This window comes from Macaca nemestrina, chromosome 19, assembly GCF_043159975.1.
Source record: "Macaca nemestrina isolate mMacNem1 chromosome 19, mMacNem.hap1, whole genome shotgun sequence".
NCBI classification, from domain to species: domain Eukaryota; kingdom Metazoa; phylum Chordata; class Mammalia; order Primates; family Cercopithecidae; genus Macaca; species Macaca nemestrina.
In genome coordinates, this window is record NC_092143.1 from 18,894,286 (window position 1) to 18,917,185 (window position 22,900).

The 22,900-nt window shown below is 41.7% G+C and overlaps 1 protein-coding gene and 1 long non-coding RNA gene across 12 annotated transcripts in view; one reads left to right on the top strand and one right to left on the bottom strand.

Moving 5' to 3' along the window:
• Positions 1-22,900, top strand: part of LOC139360002 (uncharacterized) — a 247,168-nt gene that overhangs the window by 20,940 nt on the left and 203,328 nt on the right. The gene's annotated exons all lie outside the window — the stretch shown is intronic.
• LOC105477026 (cadherin 20) overlaps positions 3,869-22,900 on the bottom strand; it is a 224,049-nt gene continuing 205,017 nt past the window's right edge. For 9 of the 10 annotated variants that reach the window (XM_011733353.3, XM_011733348.3, XM_071085245.1 and 6 more), the window contains 5 exons: positions 22,762-22,898; positions 20,601-20,722; positions 14,649-14,766; positions 9,381-9,632; positions 3,870-5,434 (listed from right to left, as the gene is read on the bottom strand). In XM_011733353.3, the coding sequence (XP_011731655.1) occupies positions 4,929-5,434; positions 9,381-9,632; positions 14,649-14,766; positions 20,601-20,722; positions 22,762-22,898 (1,135 nt within the window). In that variant the 3' untranslated portion in view covers positions 3,870-4,928. Of the gene's footprint in view, positions 5,435-9,380; positions 9,633-14,648; positions 14,767-20,600; positions 20,723-22,761; positions 22,899-22,900 lie in introns of all 10 variants that reach the window. The other variant, XM_071085247.1, reaches the window with a different exon arrangement.

The window sequence follows — 22,900 nt, forward strand, 5'->3', positions numbered from 1 at the left end:
TCTTCAAAGAGAACTACAAACCACTGCTCAACAAAATAAAAGAGGACATAAACAAATGGAAGAACATTCCATGCTCATGGATAGGAAGAATCATTATCGTGAAAATGGCCATACTGCCCAAGGTAATTTATAGATTCTATGCCATCCCCATCAAGCTACCAATGACTTTCTTCATAGAATTGGAAAAAACTACTTTAAAGTTCATATGGAACCAAAAAAGGGCCTACATTACCAAGACAATCCTAAGCCAAAAGAACAAAACTGGAGACATCACAGTACCTGACTTCAAACTATACTACAAGGCTACAGTAACTGAAACAGCATGGTACTGGTACCCAAACAGAGATTTAGACCAATGGAACAGAACAGAGCCCTCAGAAATAACACCACATATTTACAACCATCTGATCTTTGACAAACTGGACAAAAACAAGAAATGGGGAAAGGTTTCATTATTTAATAAATGGTGCTAGGAAAACTGGCTAGACATATGTAGAAAGCTGAAACTGGATCCCTTCCTTACACCTTGTATAAAAATTGATTCAAGATGGATTAAAGACTTAAATGTTAGACCTAAAACCATAAAAATCCTAGAAGAAAACCTAGGCAATACCATTCAGGACATAGGCAAGGGCAAGGATGTCATGACTAAAACACCAAAAGCAATGGCAACAAAAGCCAAAATAGACAAATGGGATCTAATTAAACTAAAGAGCACAGCAAAATAAACTACCATCAGAGTGAACAGGCAACCTACAGAATGGGAGAAAATTTTTGCAATCTACCCATCTGGCAAAGGGTAATACCCAGAATCTACAAATAACTTAAAAAATTTACAAGAAAAAATCAACCCCATCAAAAAGTGGGCAAAGGATGTGGACAGATATTTCTCAAAAGAAGACATTTATGCAGGCAACAGACACATGAAAAAAATGCTCATTATCACTGGCCATCAGAGAAATGCAAATCGAAACCACAATGAAGATACCATCTCTCACCAGTTAGAATGGTGATCATTAAGGAGTCAGGAAACAACAGGTGCTGGAGAGAATGTGGAGAAATAGGAACACTTTTACACTGTTGGTGGGACTGTAAACTAGTTCAACCATTGTGAAAGACAGTGTGGCGATTCCTCAAGGATCTGGAACTAGAAATGCCATTTGACCCAGCAATTCCATTACTGGATATATACCCAAAGGATTATAAATCATGCTACCATATAGACACATGCACACATATGTTTATTGTGGCACGATTCACAAGAGCAAAGACTTGGAACCAACCCAAATGTCCATCAATGATAGAATGGATTAAGAAAATGTGAAACATATACACCATAAAATACTATGCAGCCATAGAAAAAGGATGAGTTTATGTCATTTGTAGGGATGTGGATGAAGCTGGAAACCATTCTGAGCAATGTTGCGGAAGGACAGAAAACCAAACACTGCGTGTTCTGACTCATAGGTGGGAATTGAACAAGGAGAACACTTGGACACAGGGTGGGGAACATCACACACCGGGGTCTGTCATGGGGTCGGGGGAGGGGGAAGGGATAGTACTAGGAGAAATACCTGATGTAAATGACAAGTTAATGGGTGCAGTACACCAACATGGCACATGTATACCTACGTAACAAACCTGCACGTTGTGCACATGTACCGTAGAATTTAAAATATAATTTAAAAAAATAAAAAAGAGGACCACTTAGCCTAATTTTATCCACTTCCTCTATCAGAAACTTGATCTTTACGAATAAAGCAGAAGCTTCCCTAATCTAGGTATTTATGTATAATAATATGTTGAAGGTTCTTTATTGTAAAAATGACAAATGGATATGACAGTGAGTCAATCTGCAATGGGAACTACTTGTAAAGTGTGTCTGTCTTACATTCATATAGTCCTAGCACTACATGGAAATACTGTGAATTCTGTCATCAAGGCCTAGTTCTGCATTATTAGTGAACTAATGACAACTTTTAATCAATGTGCCTGCACTGATATTTAACTTGTCGAATTCCATTTTCAGGATTCATAGATTCTTTCTTGTGTGAACCACCCCATCTTTGTCTTTGCTATATGCCGTGCTTGAATATTCTCTTTTTTAGATGTGGAAAATTCATTGCTAATTTTTATCTTTGCTTGTGCTCTTATTCAGTATACAGTTTCAGATTGAGTCTTATCAATTGGTTTCTACAGGTTCTCCTGTTTCCAACATGTAAATTACAGGCTAGCTGTTGTACCTGTTGACAAAGAAATGGCTGAATGATTTTACAGCTCTCCAGCTTAACCTGATCACATTGTCTGTATGGAGATGATGATGGTTTTCTTTTTCTTTATTCCCAGAGGGATCAGCATTTGTATTACATTGTGGCAGTAGTAAGGGAATTTTAAAATTCATTTGGAGTGGGAATCTCTTTTAGCTTAGAGTACGAAGCTGAAATAGATCTATTTTGTGCTTCATTCACACTTCCTATATTACACCATTAAACATCCTCCCAGGGACCAGAAGATTCAGGAGATTTTGTTTAATCACTTCATGCCCAATATCATGGGGACCACATTTGCAGGATGTGGGGCATGATAACCCCCTGTGGTTAGGATAACAGCTGTTCTCAGTTGTAACACAAGCAATACAAAGTGAAATACTCACAAAATTATCCTCAGGGCTGTGGTAGGAAGGAAGAATGTTATAGAGGTTGATTTTCCTACATCCATATAATTGGTATATTGTAAAGCCTAGTTTGGACTCAAGTCCATGCTTTTTCTTTTGCTTTGTTAAGTGTATTTATTTTTACATTGCACTCTATCCTTGAGGAGGATGTGTGAGAGCTGCCTGCCTTTCATGAGAAGAAAGTGTTAGTATGCTGAAGGCTGAAGAGAATTTGGTGGCTGTTAATGTACCATGTAATGGTACCATGTAATGTGTAATATGCAAAAAAGCACATCCTACTGCCTACCAGACCCTCATCAGCTTTCTCATACATTTCTGTAAACTCTTCATGTTGTACTGGGAAAACAGTTCACAACACCACTCTGTGGGAAGATGGGACCCAATGCAGATGGGATATAGTTTAATCTTCATGTGTTGGAGAGTGAGTAACTGCATACCAGAGGTTTTCAAAATGTGGTTCCTGGACCAGCAGCATCAGCATCTCCTGGGAACATGTTAGAAATACAAACTGCCCCAAATCGACTGAATCAGAAAATCTAGGGGTGAGGTAGTTTAACAATTTCTTCAGGTAATTCTGATGCATTAAAATTTGAGAACTGTTGCTACAATCAAGGCTCTCAGGCAATGATTTTGTTCACAATTTGTCCTCAATTGTGAAGATTGTTGTGTAAAATATTTTTTAGTAATAGAATGTCAAACAAAGAGATCCTTCCCATCGTGTAGCCATGAAGTATGTGTTAAGCACCTACTGTATGCAGAAGAGTACGCTAGCTACTGTAGCAAAAGGAAAGATGAATAAAATATGGTTGCAACCATCTGTGAGCTCAATTTGCCAATGAAATAGAGATGTAAGTAGCACAGCAGCCTGCCTCATTGGCGGCTATGGGTAATACCCTTTTGCAAAATGAAAAATATGTGCTAAATTCACCATTGTATCATTGATCTTACCAAACCACCCTTTGCTCTCTTCAGGGATGAAGAAATGGAGGGTGTTCATTAAAAGCTTAACAGTTTCAACCATAATGTTCATATGGTTAGCGACTGAAATAGAATGCAGCCTCACACTTCTTTGCCACTGCTTTTGCCTTACAAATTAGCCCCAACCCTGGGAGCCTGAGGTAGATCCGGATTACAAAGCCATCTTCTACCTGTTCAGCAATTAAACAAATTCGCAATAGACTTTTCCTTCTATTTAACTTTTATTAAAAGAAGTGCTAAGGTACTGAGATGCAGTACATCATATTTATTACCAAAATTATTAACAAATATACAAAACTTGTACATGTAATTTTCTTACATCCATTTATTCTCTATAATACTGATTTTTGTTCAAGTAGGTTATCTACAGTATGTAAACATCCCTTGGATTGACCTCACACAGATTAGGAAAGCCCTCTAACCCATGCTTTTATCAGATACTTCTTTTTATTTGGCTTTCATTTGTAGCATCTAATCTCCACATTTGGCACATGGAAGAGACATCTACAGTGCAAAAGAGGCAGGTTTTTCTGGTTTCATTCCGAACAATTTTGCAGGGGCACAGTTAAAGAGCTGAGAGGAGACGCGAGCACTCTAACTTGATGGCGTTGGATGAGCCGTAATGCCAACATCTCTTGGTTCAGCCACTAAACTTGAGCATAAAGTCAATTTCTCTTCCTTCACCCACCCTCCCACCCATCCACCCCCATGCAAGGCTGATTCAGTTTTAACCTTGTCTCCAAAGGGTTACGATAAATTCCATCCATCCCAGAACAAGTAGGTTAATTTTACTGAGTAACAAGTTTTCTGTTCTTTCTTGTGGGTTGGTATCTGTGGTTTGATGAGCCAGCAGAACTCTTAAATGGAGAATAAGAGAAAAAACGGATATGAGAGTAGAACTTTCTGCTTTCAACTGGCATCTCTGTATCCAAGGCCAGAGCCTTTCTGTGGTGGAAAAGCGACAAACGCCTTAGCGAATGGCAAAGTCACCCTTGTCATAACACGTTGGACTCCAGGCCTTCGCACAGTGTGAGAAAAATCAAAAAGAAAAGAAAAAAAGGTAATTGAAGATTCTGCCCTCTACTTCCTGGGTTTCCTTTTGCTTATTTAACTTAATCTACCCAAGTAAAGCTGATCCAGAGAGAGCTCTGTTCGCCCTCTCTCCCCCATTCTCACTCTCCAGCACAGTATTGCTCGTGTGGTCTGCTGCACCTTGTCCGCGAAGCACCTGCGGAGAACGTCTGGATTTGGACGCGCGCCTGCCTCCTCGCTTCCGTCACCACAGCGGCGCGGGGCCCTCCGACGCCCCGTAGAGCTCGGCCAGCTTCCGGAAGCGCGGCCCCCAGTCCGTCAGGAAGTCGAAGTTCTGTTCCGAGTCCGACGTGGCCGACTGCAGGGAGCTCAGCGACCCCGCCACAGAGCCTTCGCCCTCGAACATGTACGTCTGAAGGGAGTCGAAGGGCGGCGCCCACAGGTCCATGTCGGCCTCGTAGAGCTTGGCCAGCACGTAGCTGTGGACAGTGCTGTTCACTGCGCACGTCTGAGGCACGTAGCGGGAGAGGCTCTCGATCTCGGGCAGCATGTCCTGCCGCGTCTTGGGGGCGGTCCCTGCCTGCGCCTCCCGGGGGTTCCACATGGCCGCGATGTCGAAGGCCTCGGTGTCCTCCTCGCCGCCGCCCTCGTCGTCATAGCGGACGATGTTCTCGTGGATGTTTTCCTCGTCGTCGATGATGTATGGTTGTTTCCGGTGCCGCCTCATGGACAAAATGAGCAACACCAGCACTGCGAGGAAGAAAAAGGAGAGTCTGTTTACCGAGGAGATGTGGCTGTGTGTGCGGTGAGTAGAAATAGTCTTGATTGACCACGGTTAGGGGAAGAGCTACCGAGTGGAGAGAGCTCAGATAGCTTTTGGATATCTGAAACTTCGGGGAATTCTAATTTAAGTCCACCTTGTTCTCTTTCTGTAAGTCAGGTTGTGGACAGTGAAGCCCTGTATTTCTTTAAATGGTTTAATTAGAAAAAATTGCATATAGTCTCTTAACAGCGGCGTGCTGTTTTGAAATTGTGTGTGTCTCTACACCTAACACCCGATTTAAAATCCAATTAACAAAGCACAAAGGCCTGTTATGGACCAACATACTCAAAGGACTAGATCATGTGCTCTGTTTATATGATGGTAAATATACTTTTCTCTTCTTATAATGTGGAATGTGGAAGTCTTATGTAGGGGGAATGCTGCTTCCTTATATTAACATCTTAATAGGATTCTACTCTGTATATAATCATATCTTAATATGCGTAGAGATACAAATACTAAGTATGCGCCAAAGTTGTAGTCTTTTTATACCTCTAAAAAACAACAGAACGTAAGTGATCCCTGGGGTCCAGTAAACTCAGGTTCTTCAGAGAAGCCTTTCATTAGGCGGTTGTGGCTTTCTGGACCCAAGGGTGTTTATGGAAGGGAGAGAATGAGCAGTGGCATTTTATATAATTCATCATGTTATTAAAGAAACACCACACTGTTAGATGTGCCCTTGCAGGTTTGGATAAAATTTTATCCCAGCAAATGCATTTCCCCCCCGCCTAGAATGTGTTCGCCGGGGTTTAAAGGAGATATAGAGATAATCCCATTGAGCTATTTATCTCTCTGACTGAAAACGTTTTCCAGGAAGAGTGTTGAGGTTTTAGCTGTAGAACTGCTATTGATTTTTTTTTTTTTCTGGTGTACTTTGTTACAGCTAGTGAACAGTGACCGTTTGACAGCACTGCAGAATAAGACCCCAGTTCATCCAAGGGGAAAAAGTGGAGTACATTCGTACATGCAGTAAAGGATTACAGACTAATAAAACTCACAACAGTGATTTAAAAATTTTTTTGAATGTAGATGTGCTTTTTTATAAATTGCGATTAATGACATTAATATGTAATATTTTCCCGGATAGCTTTGGTGACAAAACATACACAGGAAACGATGATATGCTTGTGTATATTTTCTCTGTGTGCAAAAATACGAGGCGTGGACTAAAAGGATGGTGGGATTCCTGGAGAAAAAGAGACTAATAGGACTTTAAGGAAGTGAGGGCTTGAATCGAGCATGAAAGGTTGGAGTGTGATTTGGATTGATGCAAGTTGGAGACCTGAGGTTCGAAGTGAGCATGCTGTGTTTCAGTAAAGTTATTAAAGCCACATATTTTTAAGGCTCTATGCTAAGCAATGGGGAAACAATATTGAGTGTGACATGGATTCTGCTCTTGCGAGCTTGTAATCTAAGGAGATTATGGATGCTGATAATTAATGCAAGTCAGACAGTGATAAGGGCTATTAGAGCCACAAGTGTCACCAGGAGAGTACAGAGGCAGGGTCAGTGAATTTTACTTGGGAGACTGAGAAGGGCTTCACAGAGGTGACCTTGAAGTGGTAGGGGTGGTATTTCGGAAAATGCTAGGAAGCAAAATTGGAAGTCTTTTGAGTACCTTGCTGGAGAGAATTCTGATGGTCATGGAGAAGTGGGCCGTTTGTATAGAACTAGTCTGTTTCTTGAAAAATAAAGATTGCTACGTGTCTTTTCTTTTTCTTTTTTTTTTGGGTAATCTAATTTAAATAACAAATATTATATAATGCCCTGAAAATCAGATTTTGAGGAAAATGGTCTTATTTAGCTGAAAGGCTTCTCTGACCAAAGAGAATTAGTTCTAGGGATGGTTTATTCTTTGGGTACTGTAGGCATGGTGCATAGAGCTTATGAGATTTTCTAGGAACTACATAAATATGTGAGACATGAAATAAAAACCCCACGAAGTCCGAATTAATTTAGTTGTCCATAAAATGTAGTATTTTGTTGACAAATGCAACTCAAATCTTAAAGTTTCATGAATTATTCTTAATGTGGGATGCGTACTCTTAGAAGTAAGAGTACTTAAAACTGTGAGGATTTTATGACAGCTCTGCTCAATTTAGCTCCTGAAAACAGTTTACTTTTTCTGTACAGTTCAAAAGACAAGACATCATCATGGGTGGGGAGGGATAAAATAAATTGTCCCTTGCACACCATTTTTAACTTGAGAGCCTCTCCAAGCCAGTCTCTTTAAATCAGTATTTCTGTAATGATGGCTTTTTGTGGGCCAGAGTGAACTTTTAACTTCGACATTTTCCAAAGATAGAGGTAAGGACAGCCAGTCTGGAAATTTCTCCCAGGAACAAGTTTCTTCAAAGGCCTCTTACAGGTTGTCCAGTTCTGCACTCAAGGACCCCCAATGCCACCTTATGGAAACTCAAGGAATTGCAGGGAGGTTTTACTTGTCAATGCAGTCAGGGTCCAGAAACCGTAACAATTATGTCTGACGCAGGGATCCAAGAACTTAGAAAGGTTACTTATTTATACTCTTTCTCTCTTTGCATAGGGCTGAACCAAAAAAACAAAATTAAACCACATGTTGTATTTTCCTATGTATTTTAAGAAGCACATTCCACAGACCTACCTAGAAAATCAAGTGCCGACATTTTTCACAGGAACTTCTTTGATCTGTCTCTTGGTATAGAAGTGAACTTGGGATCAAGGGTGTATGTGAATATCTGTACCTCTATTCTAATTTCAATCCTCAGGGCTTTTTCTCTCAGAAAACTCAGATTTCTTTTATATTGAATAATACTAGTATCTACTAAATCTGTTTTTCTCTAAGCAAGATATATTTGCTATAGATTGGTTCAATAAGAAGAGCAAGGATATACGTACAGATATTTTCTTTTTTGCAAGAGTTGGTTTAAGTGTTTTTGTTTCTCTGTTTTTGAGTGTGGAATTAGAAAACAATTGCAAGGATGGCCTTACATACCAGGGAGTTGGGGAGCCGCCTTGCAGTATGACTTGAGAGGAGGAAGGAAGGGTTCCTTAACCCCAGTAGTGCTCTCCCACTACTGGCCTGTAATGCCCTTATTTCATCAGTAGAGGAAAACTGACCCTGTTTAGTTGCCGTTCCTGGTTAGATGGCCATGGTGCCTGGGAGGGGTACTAATCACCCCAAACAGCTTATTCTCCAGAAATATGTGTGGTTCACACCATCACTTCCTTTAGCTTTCTGCTCAAAGGTCTTATCAGTGAGGGATTCCCTGACTACCCTGTTTGAAATGGCATCTATCCCTGTCACTTGTCCAACCAGGATACCTTATCCCTCTTCCCTTCCCTGTAATACCACCTCCAGAATCGGGATGAGCGTTTAGGAGAAAGGCAGTGCTGTTGAGCCACAGGGGTGCCCAGTGTGTATGACCTGCCTGCATTTCAGCCCTGGCTCTGCCTCTGACTTTGGTTTTGAGCCTGTCACTTACCCCTTTGTGACTTAGCTATTACTTAAATGAAGGGGTTAGAAGAGGTGATCATCAAATCCTGTCTAAATTGTAATTTTGATTCTATGATGTCAAAACGAGCCTGCTTTGTTCTGAAGTAAACTCAGGAAGGCCAGGATGTGTCTGTTTTATTAATCCTAGCACCTTGTATGGTGCCCCAGCTCATAGTAGATACTTCGTAAGTATATGTGCTTTGATCTTACCAAAGACACCTTGAAGAAGGGACTGTCCTCAGTTTCTTTACTGTATTTTTGCAGCCTCACTCTACCACCTTTTGAGTAAGCAAGGTGTGGAGGATCAGTTCTAAATAGCTGTGTCAGGAAGGTAATGAATGGATGTCTGAGTGAGCACTGGCAGGACTCCACAGAAGGGAAAGCAGCCCCTTACTCACCTAAGAGGACGAAGATGCAGGCCAGGATGGCAATGAGGGCACCCCGGCTCAAACTGACTGGGAGCATGTAGGCCTCTGGGCTGCAGGACATGACGTGGCCATTGTCATCACAGCTGCACACTTGGATGGTCAGTGTGCCTGTGCTGCTCAGCACGGGCTGCCCGCTGTCTGCTATCAGGATAGGCAGGTAAAAGACACTCTGCTCCTGCTGCCGGAAACCAGACCTCCTGGTTAGAATCCGTGCTGTGTTATCTGAAAGAAGGAGGGGTTCCAGGATTGGAAAAGGGAAGATGAATTAATTTCTTGGATTGAGGAAAGCAAGGGGGCAGGGGCAGGGAGTAAGAAGGAAAGAGGGTAGTCAGATATTCCCTGGTAGTGGTCAGCCATGGACGGGTTTGCCTGGATCAGCATTTGGATTCAGAAACCAGGCTTTTGGCTTGCTTTTAGGTAAAACCCTGAGGCTTGGAAGAGAAAGCCTTTTTTTGAGTCTGTCTTATCCTTTGTGACATAAAGTGCCCAAGGCAAACTGTCAGACTTCAGATCTAACAAAAATGTCCCTGGGAAAGCTTGACAGAAAAGAACAATCACTGGTGACTTGTGGTCCCTGTTTGTTCCTGCTCAGCAGCTTGCCAAGGCCCCAGTGCTGCTTTGTGCCTCCAGCAAAAGAATGCTGAGGAGCCCATGTGGCTGTGGCAGATTGCTTATTTTTGCCACTTTGACTGGAATTCATGTCTTTTACTATTTTCTTTTATGCCTCTGAAATGCAGTCACCAACTCCTGTGCTTCCTAAAGAACCTGCTTATTTAGTAGAAGCTTATTTGAAATCTCCTAATCATATGACACACCTTGTTATTTCTCCTGAGTTGGTGGTCTAACTTTAAGCAGTTAATATGAACTTGTTGAAAATTTGTTCCTGATCAATACTAGAAATCTTTCCTCCAGTTTTAAAGGGGATTAGTCAAATTATTAGATATTTTCTACAAAGTTGGGATGTGTACATGTGTGTGTTTACATTTATATTCACATACTGTGTTGTGGGAGTGTTCATTTTTAAAATCTGCATTCTCAGGTTTCCTGGAGTAGGTTTGAATTCTGAAGTAGAAATACTTTTGCAAAGCTCAGTTTATGTTCAGCAGAGGAAAAATTTGAGAGATGTGGTAGGACATACAAGAAGTGATTCTTTTTTTTTTGAGACGGAGTCTCGCTCTGTCGCCCGGGCTGGAGTGCAGTGGCTGGATCTCGGCTCACTGCAAGCTCCGCCTCCTGGATTTACGCCATTCTCCTGCCTCAGCCTCCTGAGTAGCTGGGACTACAGGCGCCCACCACCTTACCCGGCTAGTTTTTTGTATTTTTTAGTAGAGACAGGGTTTCACCGTGTTAGCCAGGATGGTCTCAATCTCCTGACCTCGTGATCCGCCCGTCTCGGCCTCCCAAAGTGCTGGGATTACAGAAGAAGTGATTCTTAAAGCTAATACCACCAACACAGAGGTCCCATGGATGTGTTTCATATTTCATAGGAAAGAGTCGAGAACATCACAAAAAATTCTGAGAGCCTGACCTAAGAAAACATTATTAGTGATCATCAATATTTCTGGTTCTTCTTCTCTTTTTGGACATAATAAAGGATTATACTTTTCTGTCCTCTTAAATGTGGATATGTCTGTGTGATTTGCTTTAGTTGATGAGCAATAGTGAATTGTGTTACTTCTAGGCAGAAGTCTGTATGAGCTGATGTATGAGTCTCCATGCTTTTTCCTTGCTGTAGTTACTGAGAAAGAACCACAAGGTGTGAGATGCAGAGTGGGGCAGCCTGGGACACTGAGCTCAGACCCACAGTAGGCTGAATGTGAGCAAGAAATTAACTGTAGTTGTGCTAAGCCACTGAGATTTTCGTGGTAGTTGTTCCTGTAGCATAACTTGGGCTATTCTGAGTGACACATTACCCCTTAATTAACTTTCCCTTTTCCACCTGCTTTTGATGCTAACGGCTATTGTTACTAAAGGCTCATGTGCCACGTACCTGCACTTTGTGTGCAGTATCTCACTGAATCTTCACAATTTGGAGATAGTAATAATCTCACTCCTTTTCAGAAATAGAAGTAAGGCCTAGAGTGATTTTATGATTTGTTTGAAGCCACTAACCTAGTTAGTAGCAGAGCTGGGATTTGAACTCTCGTCTCTTTATCACCAAAACATGCACACCTTCGATTATGCTATATAACTGCTTATTTAGTAATGTTAACTGTCAAAAAAAATTCAGATAAGCATAATCTCTTCCTGCTTTGATACAGGCTACTTCTTATTTTCTTCTCAATGGAGAAGGGATGCCAACCTGAGGATTATATTCATATTTCCACCTACCACACAACCCATGAACCTTTCTGTTTTCCAGACTTAATAGCTAAGTAGTGTCAATTCCACTTTGTAGTTTTAATTGTTTGTTTTTTCAGAAAGCAGTTTTTCTCTAATCAGAACTTTTATTTTTTTGGTTTAGTCCAGGTGAGGTCGTAAGACTTTTAGAAAGTCTGACTAGAGCTGAAATTCATATAAGTATTATATCTATGACATATATGTTTCTTGATCTAAGAGTTATTTAAGATTAAAGAAAAATATCAGAGCATCACATTGCTGAATCCAGTGCTAGAAGGGGCCTGGCATATAGTAGCCACTTGGAAAATTTTTGTTGAATGTGATAATTAGGCCTTTAGTAACTTATTTGGAAACAGCATTCTTTCCTAAGGTGACAGAGAACACTGTGTGTGGGGGTGGGGTGTGGTGGGTGGGCATGGTAAAACAGGACCCGATTTCTGGCCCCAATTTTAATGCTTATTGATTTTCTGGTCTTGGGCCATTTGCTTACTTTCCTCATCTATCAGATGGGATAATAAGAATCAGAAGGATTAATAACTTCCTTAAAGTTTCACAGAATTATTGTAAATATCAAATAAGTTATGGGAAAATACTTTTGAAACTGTAAAGTACTATATATACGTAATTCTTTTCATAATGTTTTGGAGCTGAAAAGTGAAAAAAGGCTTTACTGGAGATAGTGCCCTGTTGTGTTCATAAAAGGACTTTATGTTTCAGGCACGGGAACAGAGGTAGTTGACAGTAGATCTGCCCTATATTAGTCAGTTTTTGCTGTGTTGGGTTTTTTTAGAGACAGTATCTTACTCTGTCACCCAAGCTGGTGTACAGTGGTCTGATCATAGCTCACTGCAGCCTTGAACTCCTGGGCTCAAGTGATCCTCCCACCTTAGCCTCCCAAGTAGCTGGGACTACAGGTGCATGCCACCATGTCTGGCTAATTAAAAAAAATTTGTAGAGGTGAGGTCTTAATGTATTGCCCAGGCTGGTCTCAAACTCCTGGCCTCAAGTGATCCTCCTGCCTCAGGCTCCCAACTAGCTGGGACTACAGGTGTGTGCCACCATCCCTGGCTAATTTTTAAAAAATGTTTTGCAGAGATAGGGTCTTGCTGTGTTGCCCAGGCTGGTCTTGAACTCTTGGTATCAAGCAGTTCTCCTGCCTTAGCCTCCCAAAGTGTTGGAGTAACAGGCATGAGCCACCGTGCCTAGACTTGGTCAGTTTTAAAATGAGCCTCAGTAAAGGATACTTGTGGTATAAATTGTCATTTGGAGATTAAGAGTTCATGCTTTCTGTTGAAGATGTGCTGACTTCTGTTTTGGGAAACCTTCCAAGAGATGAGTCACATCTTATTATAGTCATCCAGTGCCGGTGGCCCATCTTTTTAAGGAATTGGTTCCATAAATTGGTGCCCAAAGTCATCTTTAAGAAATTTGCAGCATTTTGCTGCATTTTGTTTCACTCATTAGAATGACAGCTTAGCTGAACAGTTGAAGAAAAAATATAATGTGTTACAATGTGTTATTCTTTCCCCCCAGGGTTGCCTTTTTAAAGCCAGTCCTAGGCTGAAACCACTTTTTGCTGGAATACTTTCCCTATGAAGCAGATAAATGAATAGTTCAAAATTTTGACCCAATAAAAACTTCAGGATATTTAATCGAAGTATTTCTGTCTTTATAATTCATATTGCCATTCCTTCCAGAATTATTATAGTAGTTTTATGATGACGTGTAGGAGGTTGAAGGGATGACTTAGAAGAATGCTTTCCCATTTAGAAGAAATTAGGTTTGAGATTCTCAAGTTTTACAGCAGAAAACTGTCATATGGGGTTGAAGTAATACTTTTAATCTCAAATAATTGATATTTGAAACTAAAACCAGGTGTGCCTAACCTGATCATGAGTTTTTGTTACCCTTTGCTTAGATTTTTACAAAGTGGCAATAAATAGTTTAGAATTGGAATGAAAATGAGGCTGTTGCAGTCTGGAGAAGTGATAACCTTCCCAGGGTCAGATGGCTAGCTGGCAGTAGAGTTAGCAACAGATGAGGTTCATTTGACAGTTTAACTTATTTTTTCCATTGCCCTGACCTTTTCTTTTCTTTTGAAGCAAATCATCTGGCTAGAGAACAGAAATCCTTCCTTTTCCCATCTGTTCCCAAAGAAGAGTGTGCTGGGTCTGTGAGCGCCTTAGCTGTTGTGAATGCTCGTTGGAAAAGAGGGGCCTAGAATTCTGTTCCATCAAAGCTATAGCGGGGAGCAGTTTCTGGATAGGGAACCCTACCTGAAAGTGTGTCTCTAAATCATCCTAAAATGATAAAGCTGTTTCAGTGCCAAAACTGTGTTTATGGTCCTGTATTTGCCCTTTCTTATCTCTATTACTTATCCTTTGTCTCCTTTTTGTTTGGAGAGCTTTTTACTGTTTCCTGCTTTGATCTCTGCCTAGAGATGTTCCCCCAGGGTTTTTTTTTTTTTTCTTTTCTTTCTTTTTTTTAAATCTAGGTCACTTTCTGTCTTTCTCAGATTTTTCCCATTGTTACAGAACATATGAACAGGGCTGCTACCAGTGGAAATGAAGAATTTCGCCTCTGTGCTTTGCAGTGTTTCTGGCACAGGACAGGTACTCAGTAAACATCTGTCGACTTACTGACTGAAGGAGTTTTAGAGTTGGCAAAGGGTTCTCCGAGTTTGTTGTTCTGAAACAAAACTTTAAAAGACTCTGTGAAGCTGGGTGTAGTGGCTCATGCCTGTAATCCTAGCACTTTGGGAGGCTGAGATGGGAGAATTGCTTGAGGATTGCTGATAAAGAGCAGGTAGGCTTTGACACTATTTGCATAAGACCATAACCCAAAGTAGCTGGTCTATGCTGTAGAAAAGCATAGATAGCCAGCCATCCACCTGATTACCTTGGTTGTCCCTTATGGTAAAGTTGGGGTTGTTAGCAGCCTCAGGAGCCAAGCTGTAGTAGAAATGCTGACCATTGCGTGGGTCATCTTGGTCCACTGCACTCACTGTCTGGATCAGCTGAGGGAGGGACATGAAATCAGGTGAGCTGGAGCCAAAGGAAAAAGCACCAGGGCCCAGTTAAATCCCAAACCTGGAAATGCGATGGTGGGTTGTTTTACCTAATGGAAGGATATCATTGATATGGGAGGGGGCAGGGAAATGCTGGGTAGAGAGGGGCAGGGTCCCTGGCAAGGGCTCCATGGACCTAAGTGAGAATAGGAACTCCTGTTTTTGGGCCCAAATGTTGCATTTTCCAAGACCGCTCTGGCCTGCCACTCCTCCCATTCTGTACCCTTAAAAACCCGAGACCTTAGCAGCCACAGATACAAGCAGCTGGGTGTTGAGAGGAGAAGAGGAGCACACCAGCAGACGCTGGCAGACTAGCGATGGTGGAATGATGTGGATGACAAGGGGAGTTCAGCCCAGGACAGTCGGAGAAGAGTCTGGCCACTGGGCAGCCTGAGTCCAGGGGAAGAACACCTTCTCACTCCATCCCCCGCTTCCGGCTTCCCATCCATCTCACTAAGAGTCACCTTCACCACTCAATAAATGTTGCACTCAACCTTCCAGCCCATGTGTGATCTGATTCTTCCAGTTCACTGGGCAAGAACTCAGGCTGTCACACTGGCCCTCTGTCCTTGTGATAGGGCACAGGGTCTGTTGAGCTAATACAGGCCATCTGCAGAAGGCATAGCTGAGAGAGAGCACACTGTAACACACGCCCACTTGGGCTTCAGGAGTCCTAGACGCTGCTGTGGGGCTAGAGCCCAAAGCGCTCCCCATGGCTTCTGCACCTGCCCGTCTACATGCTCCCCCTAGGGGTTTGAGCAGCGGGGCACACTCCTGTCCTGCAACGGGGGTAAGGGAACTCTCCCATTCCATGTGAAACTTCCCTGCACAGTCTCTATGCCATCACACACCTCAGGATTTGATTTTGCTTTAGGGTTGGGCTTGAGTATGTTAGTAGGCATAGGATAAATGTTACCTAAATACTTCAGATGTTAGACATCAATATAACATATATTCTTCCACCATGGGCAGCCGTTTCTAGGCAGTCTAAAAGGTAAGAGACTTTGAGTCAAAGGGCTCGGGTGCCGCAAAGTCCTGCTTGACCCCATATTTTCTTCTCACCTCGTCTACTTAACCTCATCACTGACCCAATATTTCAGGGCTAAATTGCTGTCTTTGAGAACCCCCTGTTTAAGAATGACCATGACCTGAAGAGAAGTGAGTGACACGTTGGCATTGGCCATGTCAGGTTAACAGAAAACAGACCTGAGGGAATGGGTCACAGGGAGTCACATTTTGTTGGCAGGAGGGAGAGCTAGCAAAGATAGCACAGGATCCCCAGAGTGGAAATGCAGAATAGACAGGAGTCAGAAGCAGAACTTGGGGGTGGGGAGAGCAGGAGGTCAGGTGGCTTCCTGTTGGATTCACTGGCCAAGTTTTGCCTTTTCCATAATGTTTTTCAAAGGAGTAAGTTGCATGAAGTCTATGGAGACCATGATCTAAAAGCTGTTAAAGAAATCTGTGTGAAACAGACTACTGAAATGGGAGCTGGCAGGCTGAGGGGGATACAGAAGAGGCATTGAACGGCAGCCTCCTTCATATGTGTTTCCTCTCCTACCACGCAACAGCACAGACTACTCCTACCCATCTTGGGCCCAGCCCTGTAGACTTGCCACTCCTGCTGTTTAAAAGCCAGCAATGCTTCTACCACCATAGGAAACCAGGACGTCAAAGGTCAGTTTGAGGGCCCAGGTGGGCTTGCTTAGTTTGTGTTTCTTCATCTGTAAATTAGAGGAGGTAAAGCTACCCTCACAATATGCTGAAGATTAAATGACTGGGGGTGGTAGTTGGGGGAACTCCCATCAGGGGGCCTTTTGGACAGTGTTGCTCAGATCCTCCTTCAATGAAGGACTTTTCCCTTAGTTATCACCTACCAGTCCCTTTGGGGATTGCCGGTTGCAGACAGCCACCTACCCACTCCTATGGTTTGGATATTTGACCCCACTGAATCTCATGTTGAAATCTGATCCCCATTGTTGGAGGTGGGGCCTGGTGGGAGGTGCTGGAGTCATCGTCTTGGTGCCGTCTTCCTCGTAATGAGTTGAGTTCTTACTCTATTTGTTCCTGTGATAGCTGGTTGTTAAAAAGAGCCTGGCACCTTCCCCTCCTGCCTTGCTTCCTCTCACCATGTGATCTGCACATGTCAGCTTCCTTCCCCCTTCCTCCAAGTGTGGAAGCAGCTTGAGGCCCTCCTTAGATGCACATGCTGGCACCATGCTTCTTGTACAGCCTGCAGAACCATGAGCCAAATGAACCTTTTTTCTTTATAAATTACCCAGCCTCAGGTAATCCTTTATAGCAGTACAAACTGACTAAGATGCCCATGGTCAGCACATCCTTCCAGGGCGACAGACATCCAGTGACTAATTAATGTGGTAGTATACAGGTCTGGCTATCCCATCTCAACTTGGGGAAACTCTAGTTCTGGAACTCTCTGAGAAGTCAGCTGAGGCAGTTAGTGAGTCCGCATGGCAGCTGGACTTCTTTTGCCCAGTCCTGCTTCCTTTGCTTCCCTCACACAGCTGCTGGCCCTAAGGGCCCTCCTTAATAAACACCTTATCCTGGAACTCCATCTCAGGGTGTGCCTCCTGGAGACCCCAACTGTTGAACCTGAAAGTAGGGGGAATGGAGTTGCCAGGAAGGTAAGGGTCAGGAGAGTAATGGAGATCAGCTTGCCCACAGCCAATCCTCGTATCAGTGCTGCTCATACTCTAGGATTACCCTCTTGTCCTGTCCCTGCCTGGAGACAGAGCCGGCACTTTTCAGCTTGCTTGTAGCGCCAAACACATATAGAGGTAACATATTTCTTGAGGCATGTTACACATAGGTGATTCTACATAACTTGATAAACATCGTTGGGAAAGTCATTTCAGAATATCTGGCCTGCGTATTGTGAATATATTGTTGAGATTGGGGCCCGAGGCACAGAGCTGGTTGCTTACAGGGCTTCAAAGCACGAGTGAGTGAAGACACAAATCGCTGAGTCTGGATTGGGAGTGCATGTCCTGCTCTCCTGCTCTCTGTTCTCCCGGCAGGTCAGATTTCTTCCTCAGCCCCGCTTGTCATGCAGTATTCTGCTCAGCTGGTTTCATTCCGCCCTTGGCCATCACCAAGTATGTTATCTGATTTCTTTATGGGCTTCCTTCAAGGATGCTTACCAAGAGGAAAGCATGTATGTGGACTTGTCAGACATGAAGCCGACGACAGTGTCCAACAAGTAAACACAAGGAGGACTGATTCTTTATAAACCAGATATATCTCTGAGCCGCATGCTTTTGAACAATCTTCAAAACATTTCCCAGAGCCCAAATCAAAGGGTAAGATTTTCAGTATCTTGGCCTAAAGGTGACAGTGGGACAGACTGAACTTGAAGTGGCGGATCTGTACTTCAGATCAGTATATAACAGACTATTAAAAGATGCATTTAGAAATGGGGACTATGTTTGTTTGACTACAGAAACAGGAGAGGTAGTTAAAATGTTCTTCACTTGTCAGAATGCAACCTCACCTACTCTGAAGCCCTTTAAAAGAGGGTGCTTTATTTTGGGGGGAAGGAGGTTTAATTTACTCTGCTGCTTATCACCCTCTTTGTATTATAGATTAAAATTAGCTTATTTTGTCATAACAAAATATTCATATAATTTTATAACATAAAAGTTTATATTACATATATAAATTTTATGACATAAAACAAAAATTATTAAAATAAAGACCCAAACCTCCTCACTTAAACTCAACTACCTTGGCACAGTAACTATACTATTTTTGCATCTTCCCTCTCATTGTTTACTTGCAGTCATAATTTTACATGACTGCAAGCATGTATGTGTAGTTTGTATACCTTCCTTCTTATAATAACACGGATCATTTTTTGTGCTGTAAATTCTGCATCGTAACTTTTATTAGCTGTATAATATTTCAGGTCTTACTAGACTAGAAATTCACTAGATGTGAAAAGAGAATTATCCTAGACTTGTTGAGAAGAATTTTTTTTTAGGAGAGCTATCGACCATTACACCAAATTTCAAGGATTGATAGATAAATCTAGATCAGAATCATGATGGAACATCTTTCTTCCCCTGAGGGATGTAAATCACTTTTTGCTTTGGCTGAGTAAATGGTAAAGATGTGTTGAGTCCCTCTTTGGTGAGCTCAGGGAGCTAACATAAGTTTTGGTTATGCAGACCTAGTCTCTCTGTGCAAAAAGATGCTGGAGGTACTACTACGAGGGAGTGTGAGAAGTGAAGTGATATGGTTTGTCTGTGTCCCCACCCAAATCTCATCTTGAATTGTAGCTCCCATAATTCCCACATGTTGTGGGAGGGACCTGATGGGAGATAATTGAATCATGGGGGCAGTTTCCCCCATACTGTGTTTGTGGTAGTGAGTAAGTCTCACAAGGTCTGATAGTTCTATAAGGGGTTTGCCTTTTCACGTGGCTCTTTGTCTTGCCTGCTGCCATGTAAGACATGCCTTTTGCCTTCCACCGTGATTGTGAGGCTTCCCCAGCCACATGGAACATGAATTACCCAGGCTTGGGTATGTCTTTATCAGCAGCATGAAAATGGACTAATACATGAAGGCAAAGTTAGATTACAGTCAGAGGCCTGAATTACCAATGCATGAGCCCCTGCCTTACCAATATGCACTTCCCCGGCTTTCATGTTAAAACCATTTCAGCCCATTTGATCTAGCACCAGCATCCACAGGACCACAGGATATTCTGAGGTGGAGAAGGGGAGCAAATGAGGGCTGTTAGGGGATCTGTTGGGTTGCTGGGTCATAGGCAGGGGAGGAAAGCATTTTACAAAAGCAGGAACAGAATAGAGGAGATGGACAAATTATAGGACGGGCAACAGCCTGACACATGCATTGCTACATGGGCACTCCAAACGGAGTTCCAGATGTTTCTCAGTTATACCACTTAGAATGTGATCAACTAAATATTCAGTTAGGCTTAAGGGCATACTTTAAAAAATATATGAATATATCTGAAGATTATGGAACTAGATTTCAAATAAGTAGATCTTTGTCCTTTTGGATTACTTTCCTCTCAAAACTTACCTGACATGAGCAGCGCTAAGAAAATGGATGTTTTAATTGAGGGAGGAGAGAGGGTAGGTCATTCTAGGTGGCAGCATTCTGAGATAGGCCAGGCAGTCCCTAAATAAGGTACTTCTTGCCAGAAGTTAAGAAAGGGAGGTAGAAAGATATAGAAAATAAACTTGTCCTACTGCAGAATATTTGAGGAATTGGTACCACACTTGGGAAAAGAGCAGCTTCTTCCTCCTTTTCCTGGTCTTCTTGGTCCCTCACTTCCAGGCCCCAGAGCAGGTGTTACTGCCATTGGTGCTACATAATTCCGTTTCCAGGTGGACACATACCTTATACAGCTGTCCTGTAGGTCAAGCCACCCTCAAAGTGCTGTTTAGGCCATAAAAGGTAACGTAGGTTCCAAATCGTTGTCTTTTTGTTTTTTTTAATTTTTTTAGAGACAGGGTCTCACGATGTTGCCCAGGCTGGTCTCAAACTCCTTGGCTCAAGCTATCTTCCTGCGTTGGCCTCCAGAAATGCTGGGATTACAGGCATGAGCCACCACACCTAGCCTCAAATAGTCTTACCAATAAATGGTTGAAAACTGATATACGGAAATTGGGGACTCTGTTTTGTGAACTGTTCGTTTCTGGAGTCAAAATCGCTTTGATGGTGAATTTGGTTATCTGTAACAATTGTTTCTATATGTTAGGGGTTAAGCAGAGTGCACCACCTACAGGCTGCCTTACCTGTCCTGCCTTGGCGTTCTCACAGACAAAAGCTTCGTAGAATCTGGGGAACTCTGGAGCATTGTCATTCACATCTAAGACTTTGATTGTGACAGGAACACTTCCAACCTGGGAGGGATTGTCTAAAGGGAACACAAGGAATACCAAATCTGAGAGATTAGTAATGCCAAAAGAAAAAGAAAAAACAATAATTGTCTTTGCTAGAAGTAGGTATTTACCTGGTGAGTCTGGGTTTGAAAGAAGTGGATAAAGTACATGGAAATGGTAGCGAGAGCATAGGATCCGTGTGTCGCCTACTAAGAGTGTGGCCGGATATGAGAAGTTTGCGCAGAACAAGGTGTGTGTTGGTGACCGTTTGCTATCAGCAGTATGAAGGGAAGGGTGAGAAAAAGGGAGCAAGTGTCACAAAACGAATCTTAAAAAGAGGTTTTCAATCTCCCATTTGGCTCAGACTTCAAGTTCTGGAATTAAAGGCAGGTCAGTTCTATATTCTGGACTTCAAAAGAGTCCATTGCCAATCGGATGCATACTGTGTGGCACTGCTTGGCTTTATTCCTGTGGAATCATCAGTTCTTTGAATTACATTTCCAAAGGTTTATTTCCAGTTATTCGCTGGAATAAAGATAACACTGCACATTTATTTCTGCTTAGGGACTAACAGGATATTATAGGATCAAACACACACCAAATCCATATCTTTGGCTGGGGTCATAGTCTCTCATGGGAAACTGTGTCTTTGTGATCTGTGTCTTTTGCTTGGCACTGCCATGCAGAGACAATTTCATAGATCTGGTAGTGCTCCTCCTGTCTTTTTCTGTTTTGGTCACCACCCCAAAACAGAAATTGCAAGACACAGAAATTATTCTTGGTTAATAACTTTACTAAATCCCAAAATGCATTGTTCTTCTGAATCATATTTTTCTTCCTCTCTTTCCCAAACATGTCTATGCTCTACTGTTTCCCCCCTAAATACTTCTATTGCTTGGTTACCAGAATGTGCTAGCAAAATTAAGATTTATTTCTTCATTATAACAGTGGTGTTTGTCTAAGGAATAATGAAAATTCCAGAAAAGCATAGATGAATCCATGAATATGATCCACAATCCTACCACCAGAGATATCTATTAGATATATGACATTATACAGCGTGGGTGTCCAAAATTGGAGTTATACACCTTCCCCTGATACACAAGTTATAGTTAAGCAAAATAGAAAAATTGAATTCAGAACATTAATATTTTAGGGTAAGGTTATCCTTTGTCATTGAATATGTTTTGAAAGCGTGGCTCTTGATGTCTGTATTATATTGTCATTTTACTATAGGTTGTACCAAAATTTATTGAATCTCCTATTATTAGACATGTAAGTAATTTCCATTTTCTCCCTATTTTAAAATAACATGGCAGTGGAAATTTTCACATATAAATCTTTGTTGATATCTGTCATTATTTCCTTAATATGATGACCAGCAGTAGAATTCCTGAAAGAGTGTGAATATTTTGGAGAATCTCAATACATATTGCCAAACTGCCCTCCTGAATGGCTGTTTATTATATAGCCAGTAGGTTAGGGACTGTCATTTCTCTAAGCTTTACTATCACCAGTATGAAAAAAAAGGAATGTAGTGGTATATAATCTTAATTTTTATTATTTATGTAATATATATTAATCTAGTTGTTATTAATCTTCCATGCCATTTATAAGTTTATTATGTTAATCAATTTGCTTTTTATTGTGAGATGTCTCAAATTCTTGTGGGCATGGATAGATATATGTTTGCATAATAAGAGTGATATGTTATAAATGCTTCCTTTCATACAGTAATATTTTATACTCTTTGTACATTCACAATCATATTAAAGATTGAAAGCCTGTTAGATTTCTCAGGAGTCTTCCCTTTTACTCATGGCTACTTGGGATAAGAATGCTGTCTTTCACTGCTTTTCCATGTTTTCTTTGCTTTTATCTGTAGCACAGGACTAAGTATACAAGAGAGCCTCAAAAAAGTATTTGAACTGAATGCATTTACTTACTTGCATAAAGCATGATTTACATTTCTTCCCTTAAAAGATATAATTTTGTTACAAGTTCTAGAAACTTCCACTTTTTATAACACCTACATTTTGTCACTGCATGGAGACCAGTTTATTGTGCTACTTACTCATTTCCATAGCAAGGACAGTGATATTATGCCAAGAAAATTCTTCCCGGTCTAGGGGTCTTGCTGTCATTAGGGCACCTGTTGTAATGTCAACATAGAAAAATCTTCCAGAGTCACTGCTTCTATCAATGGAGTATCT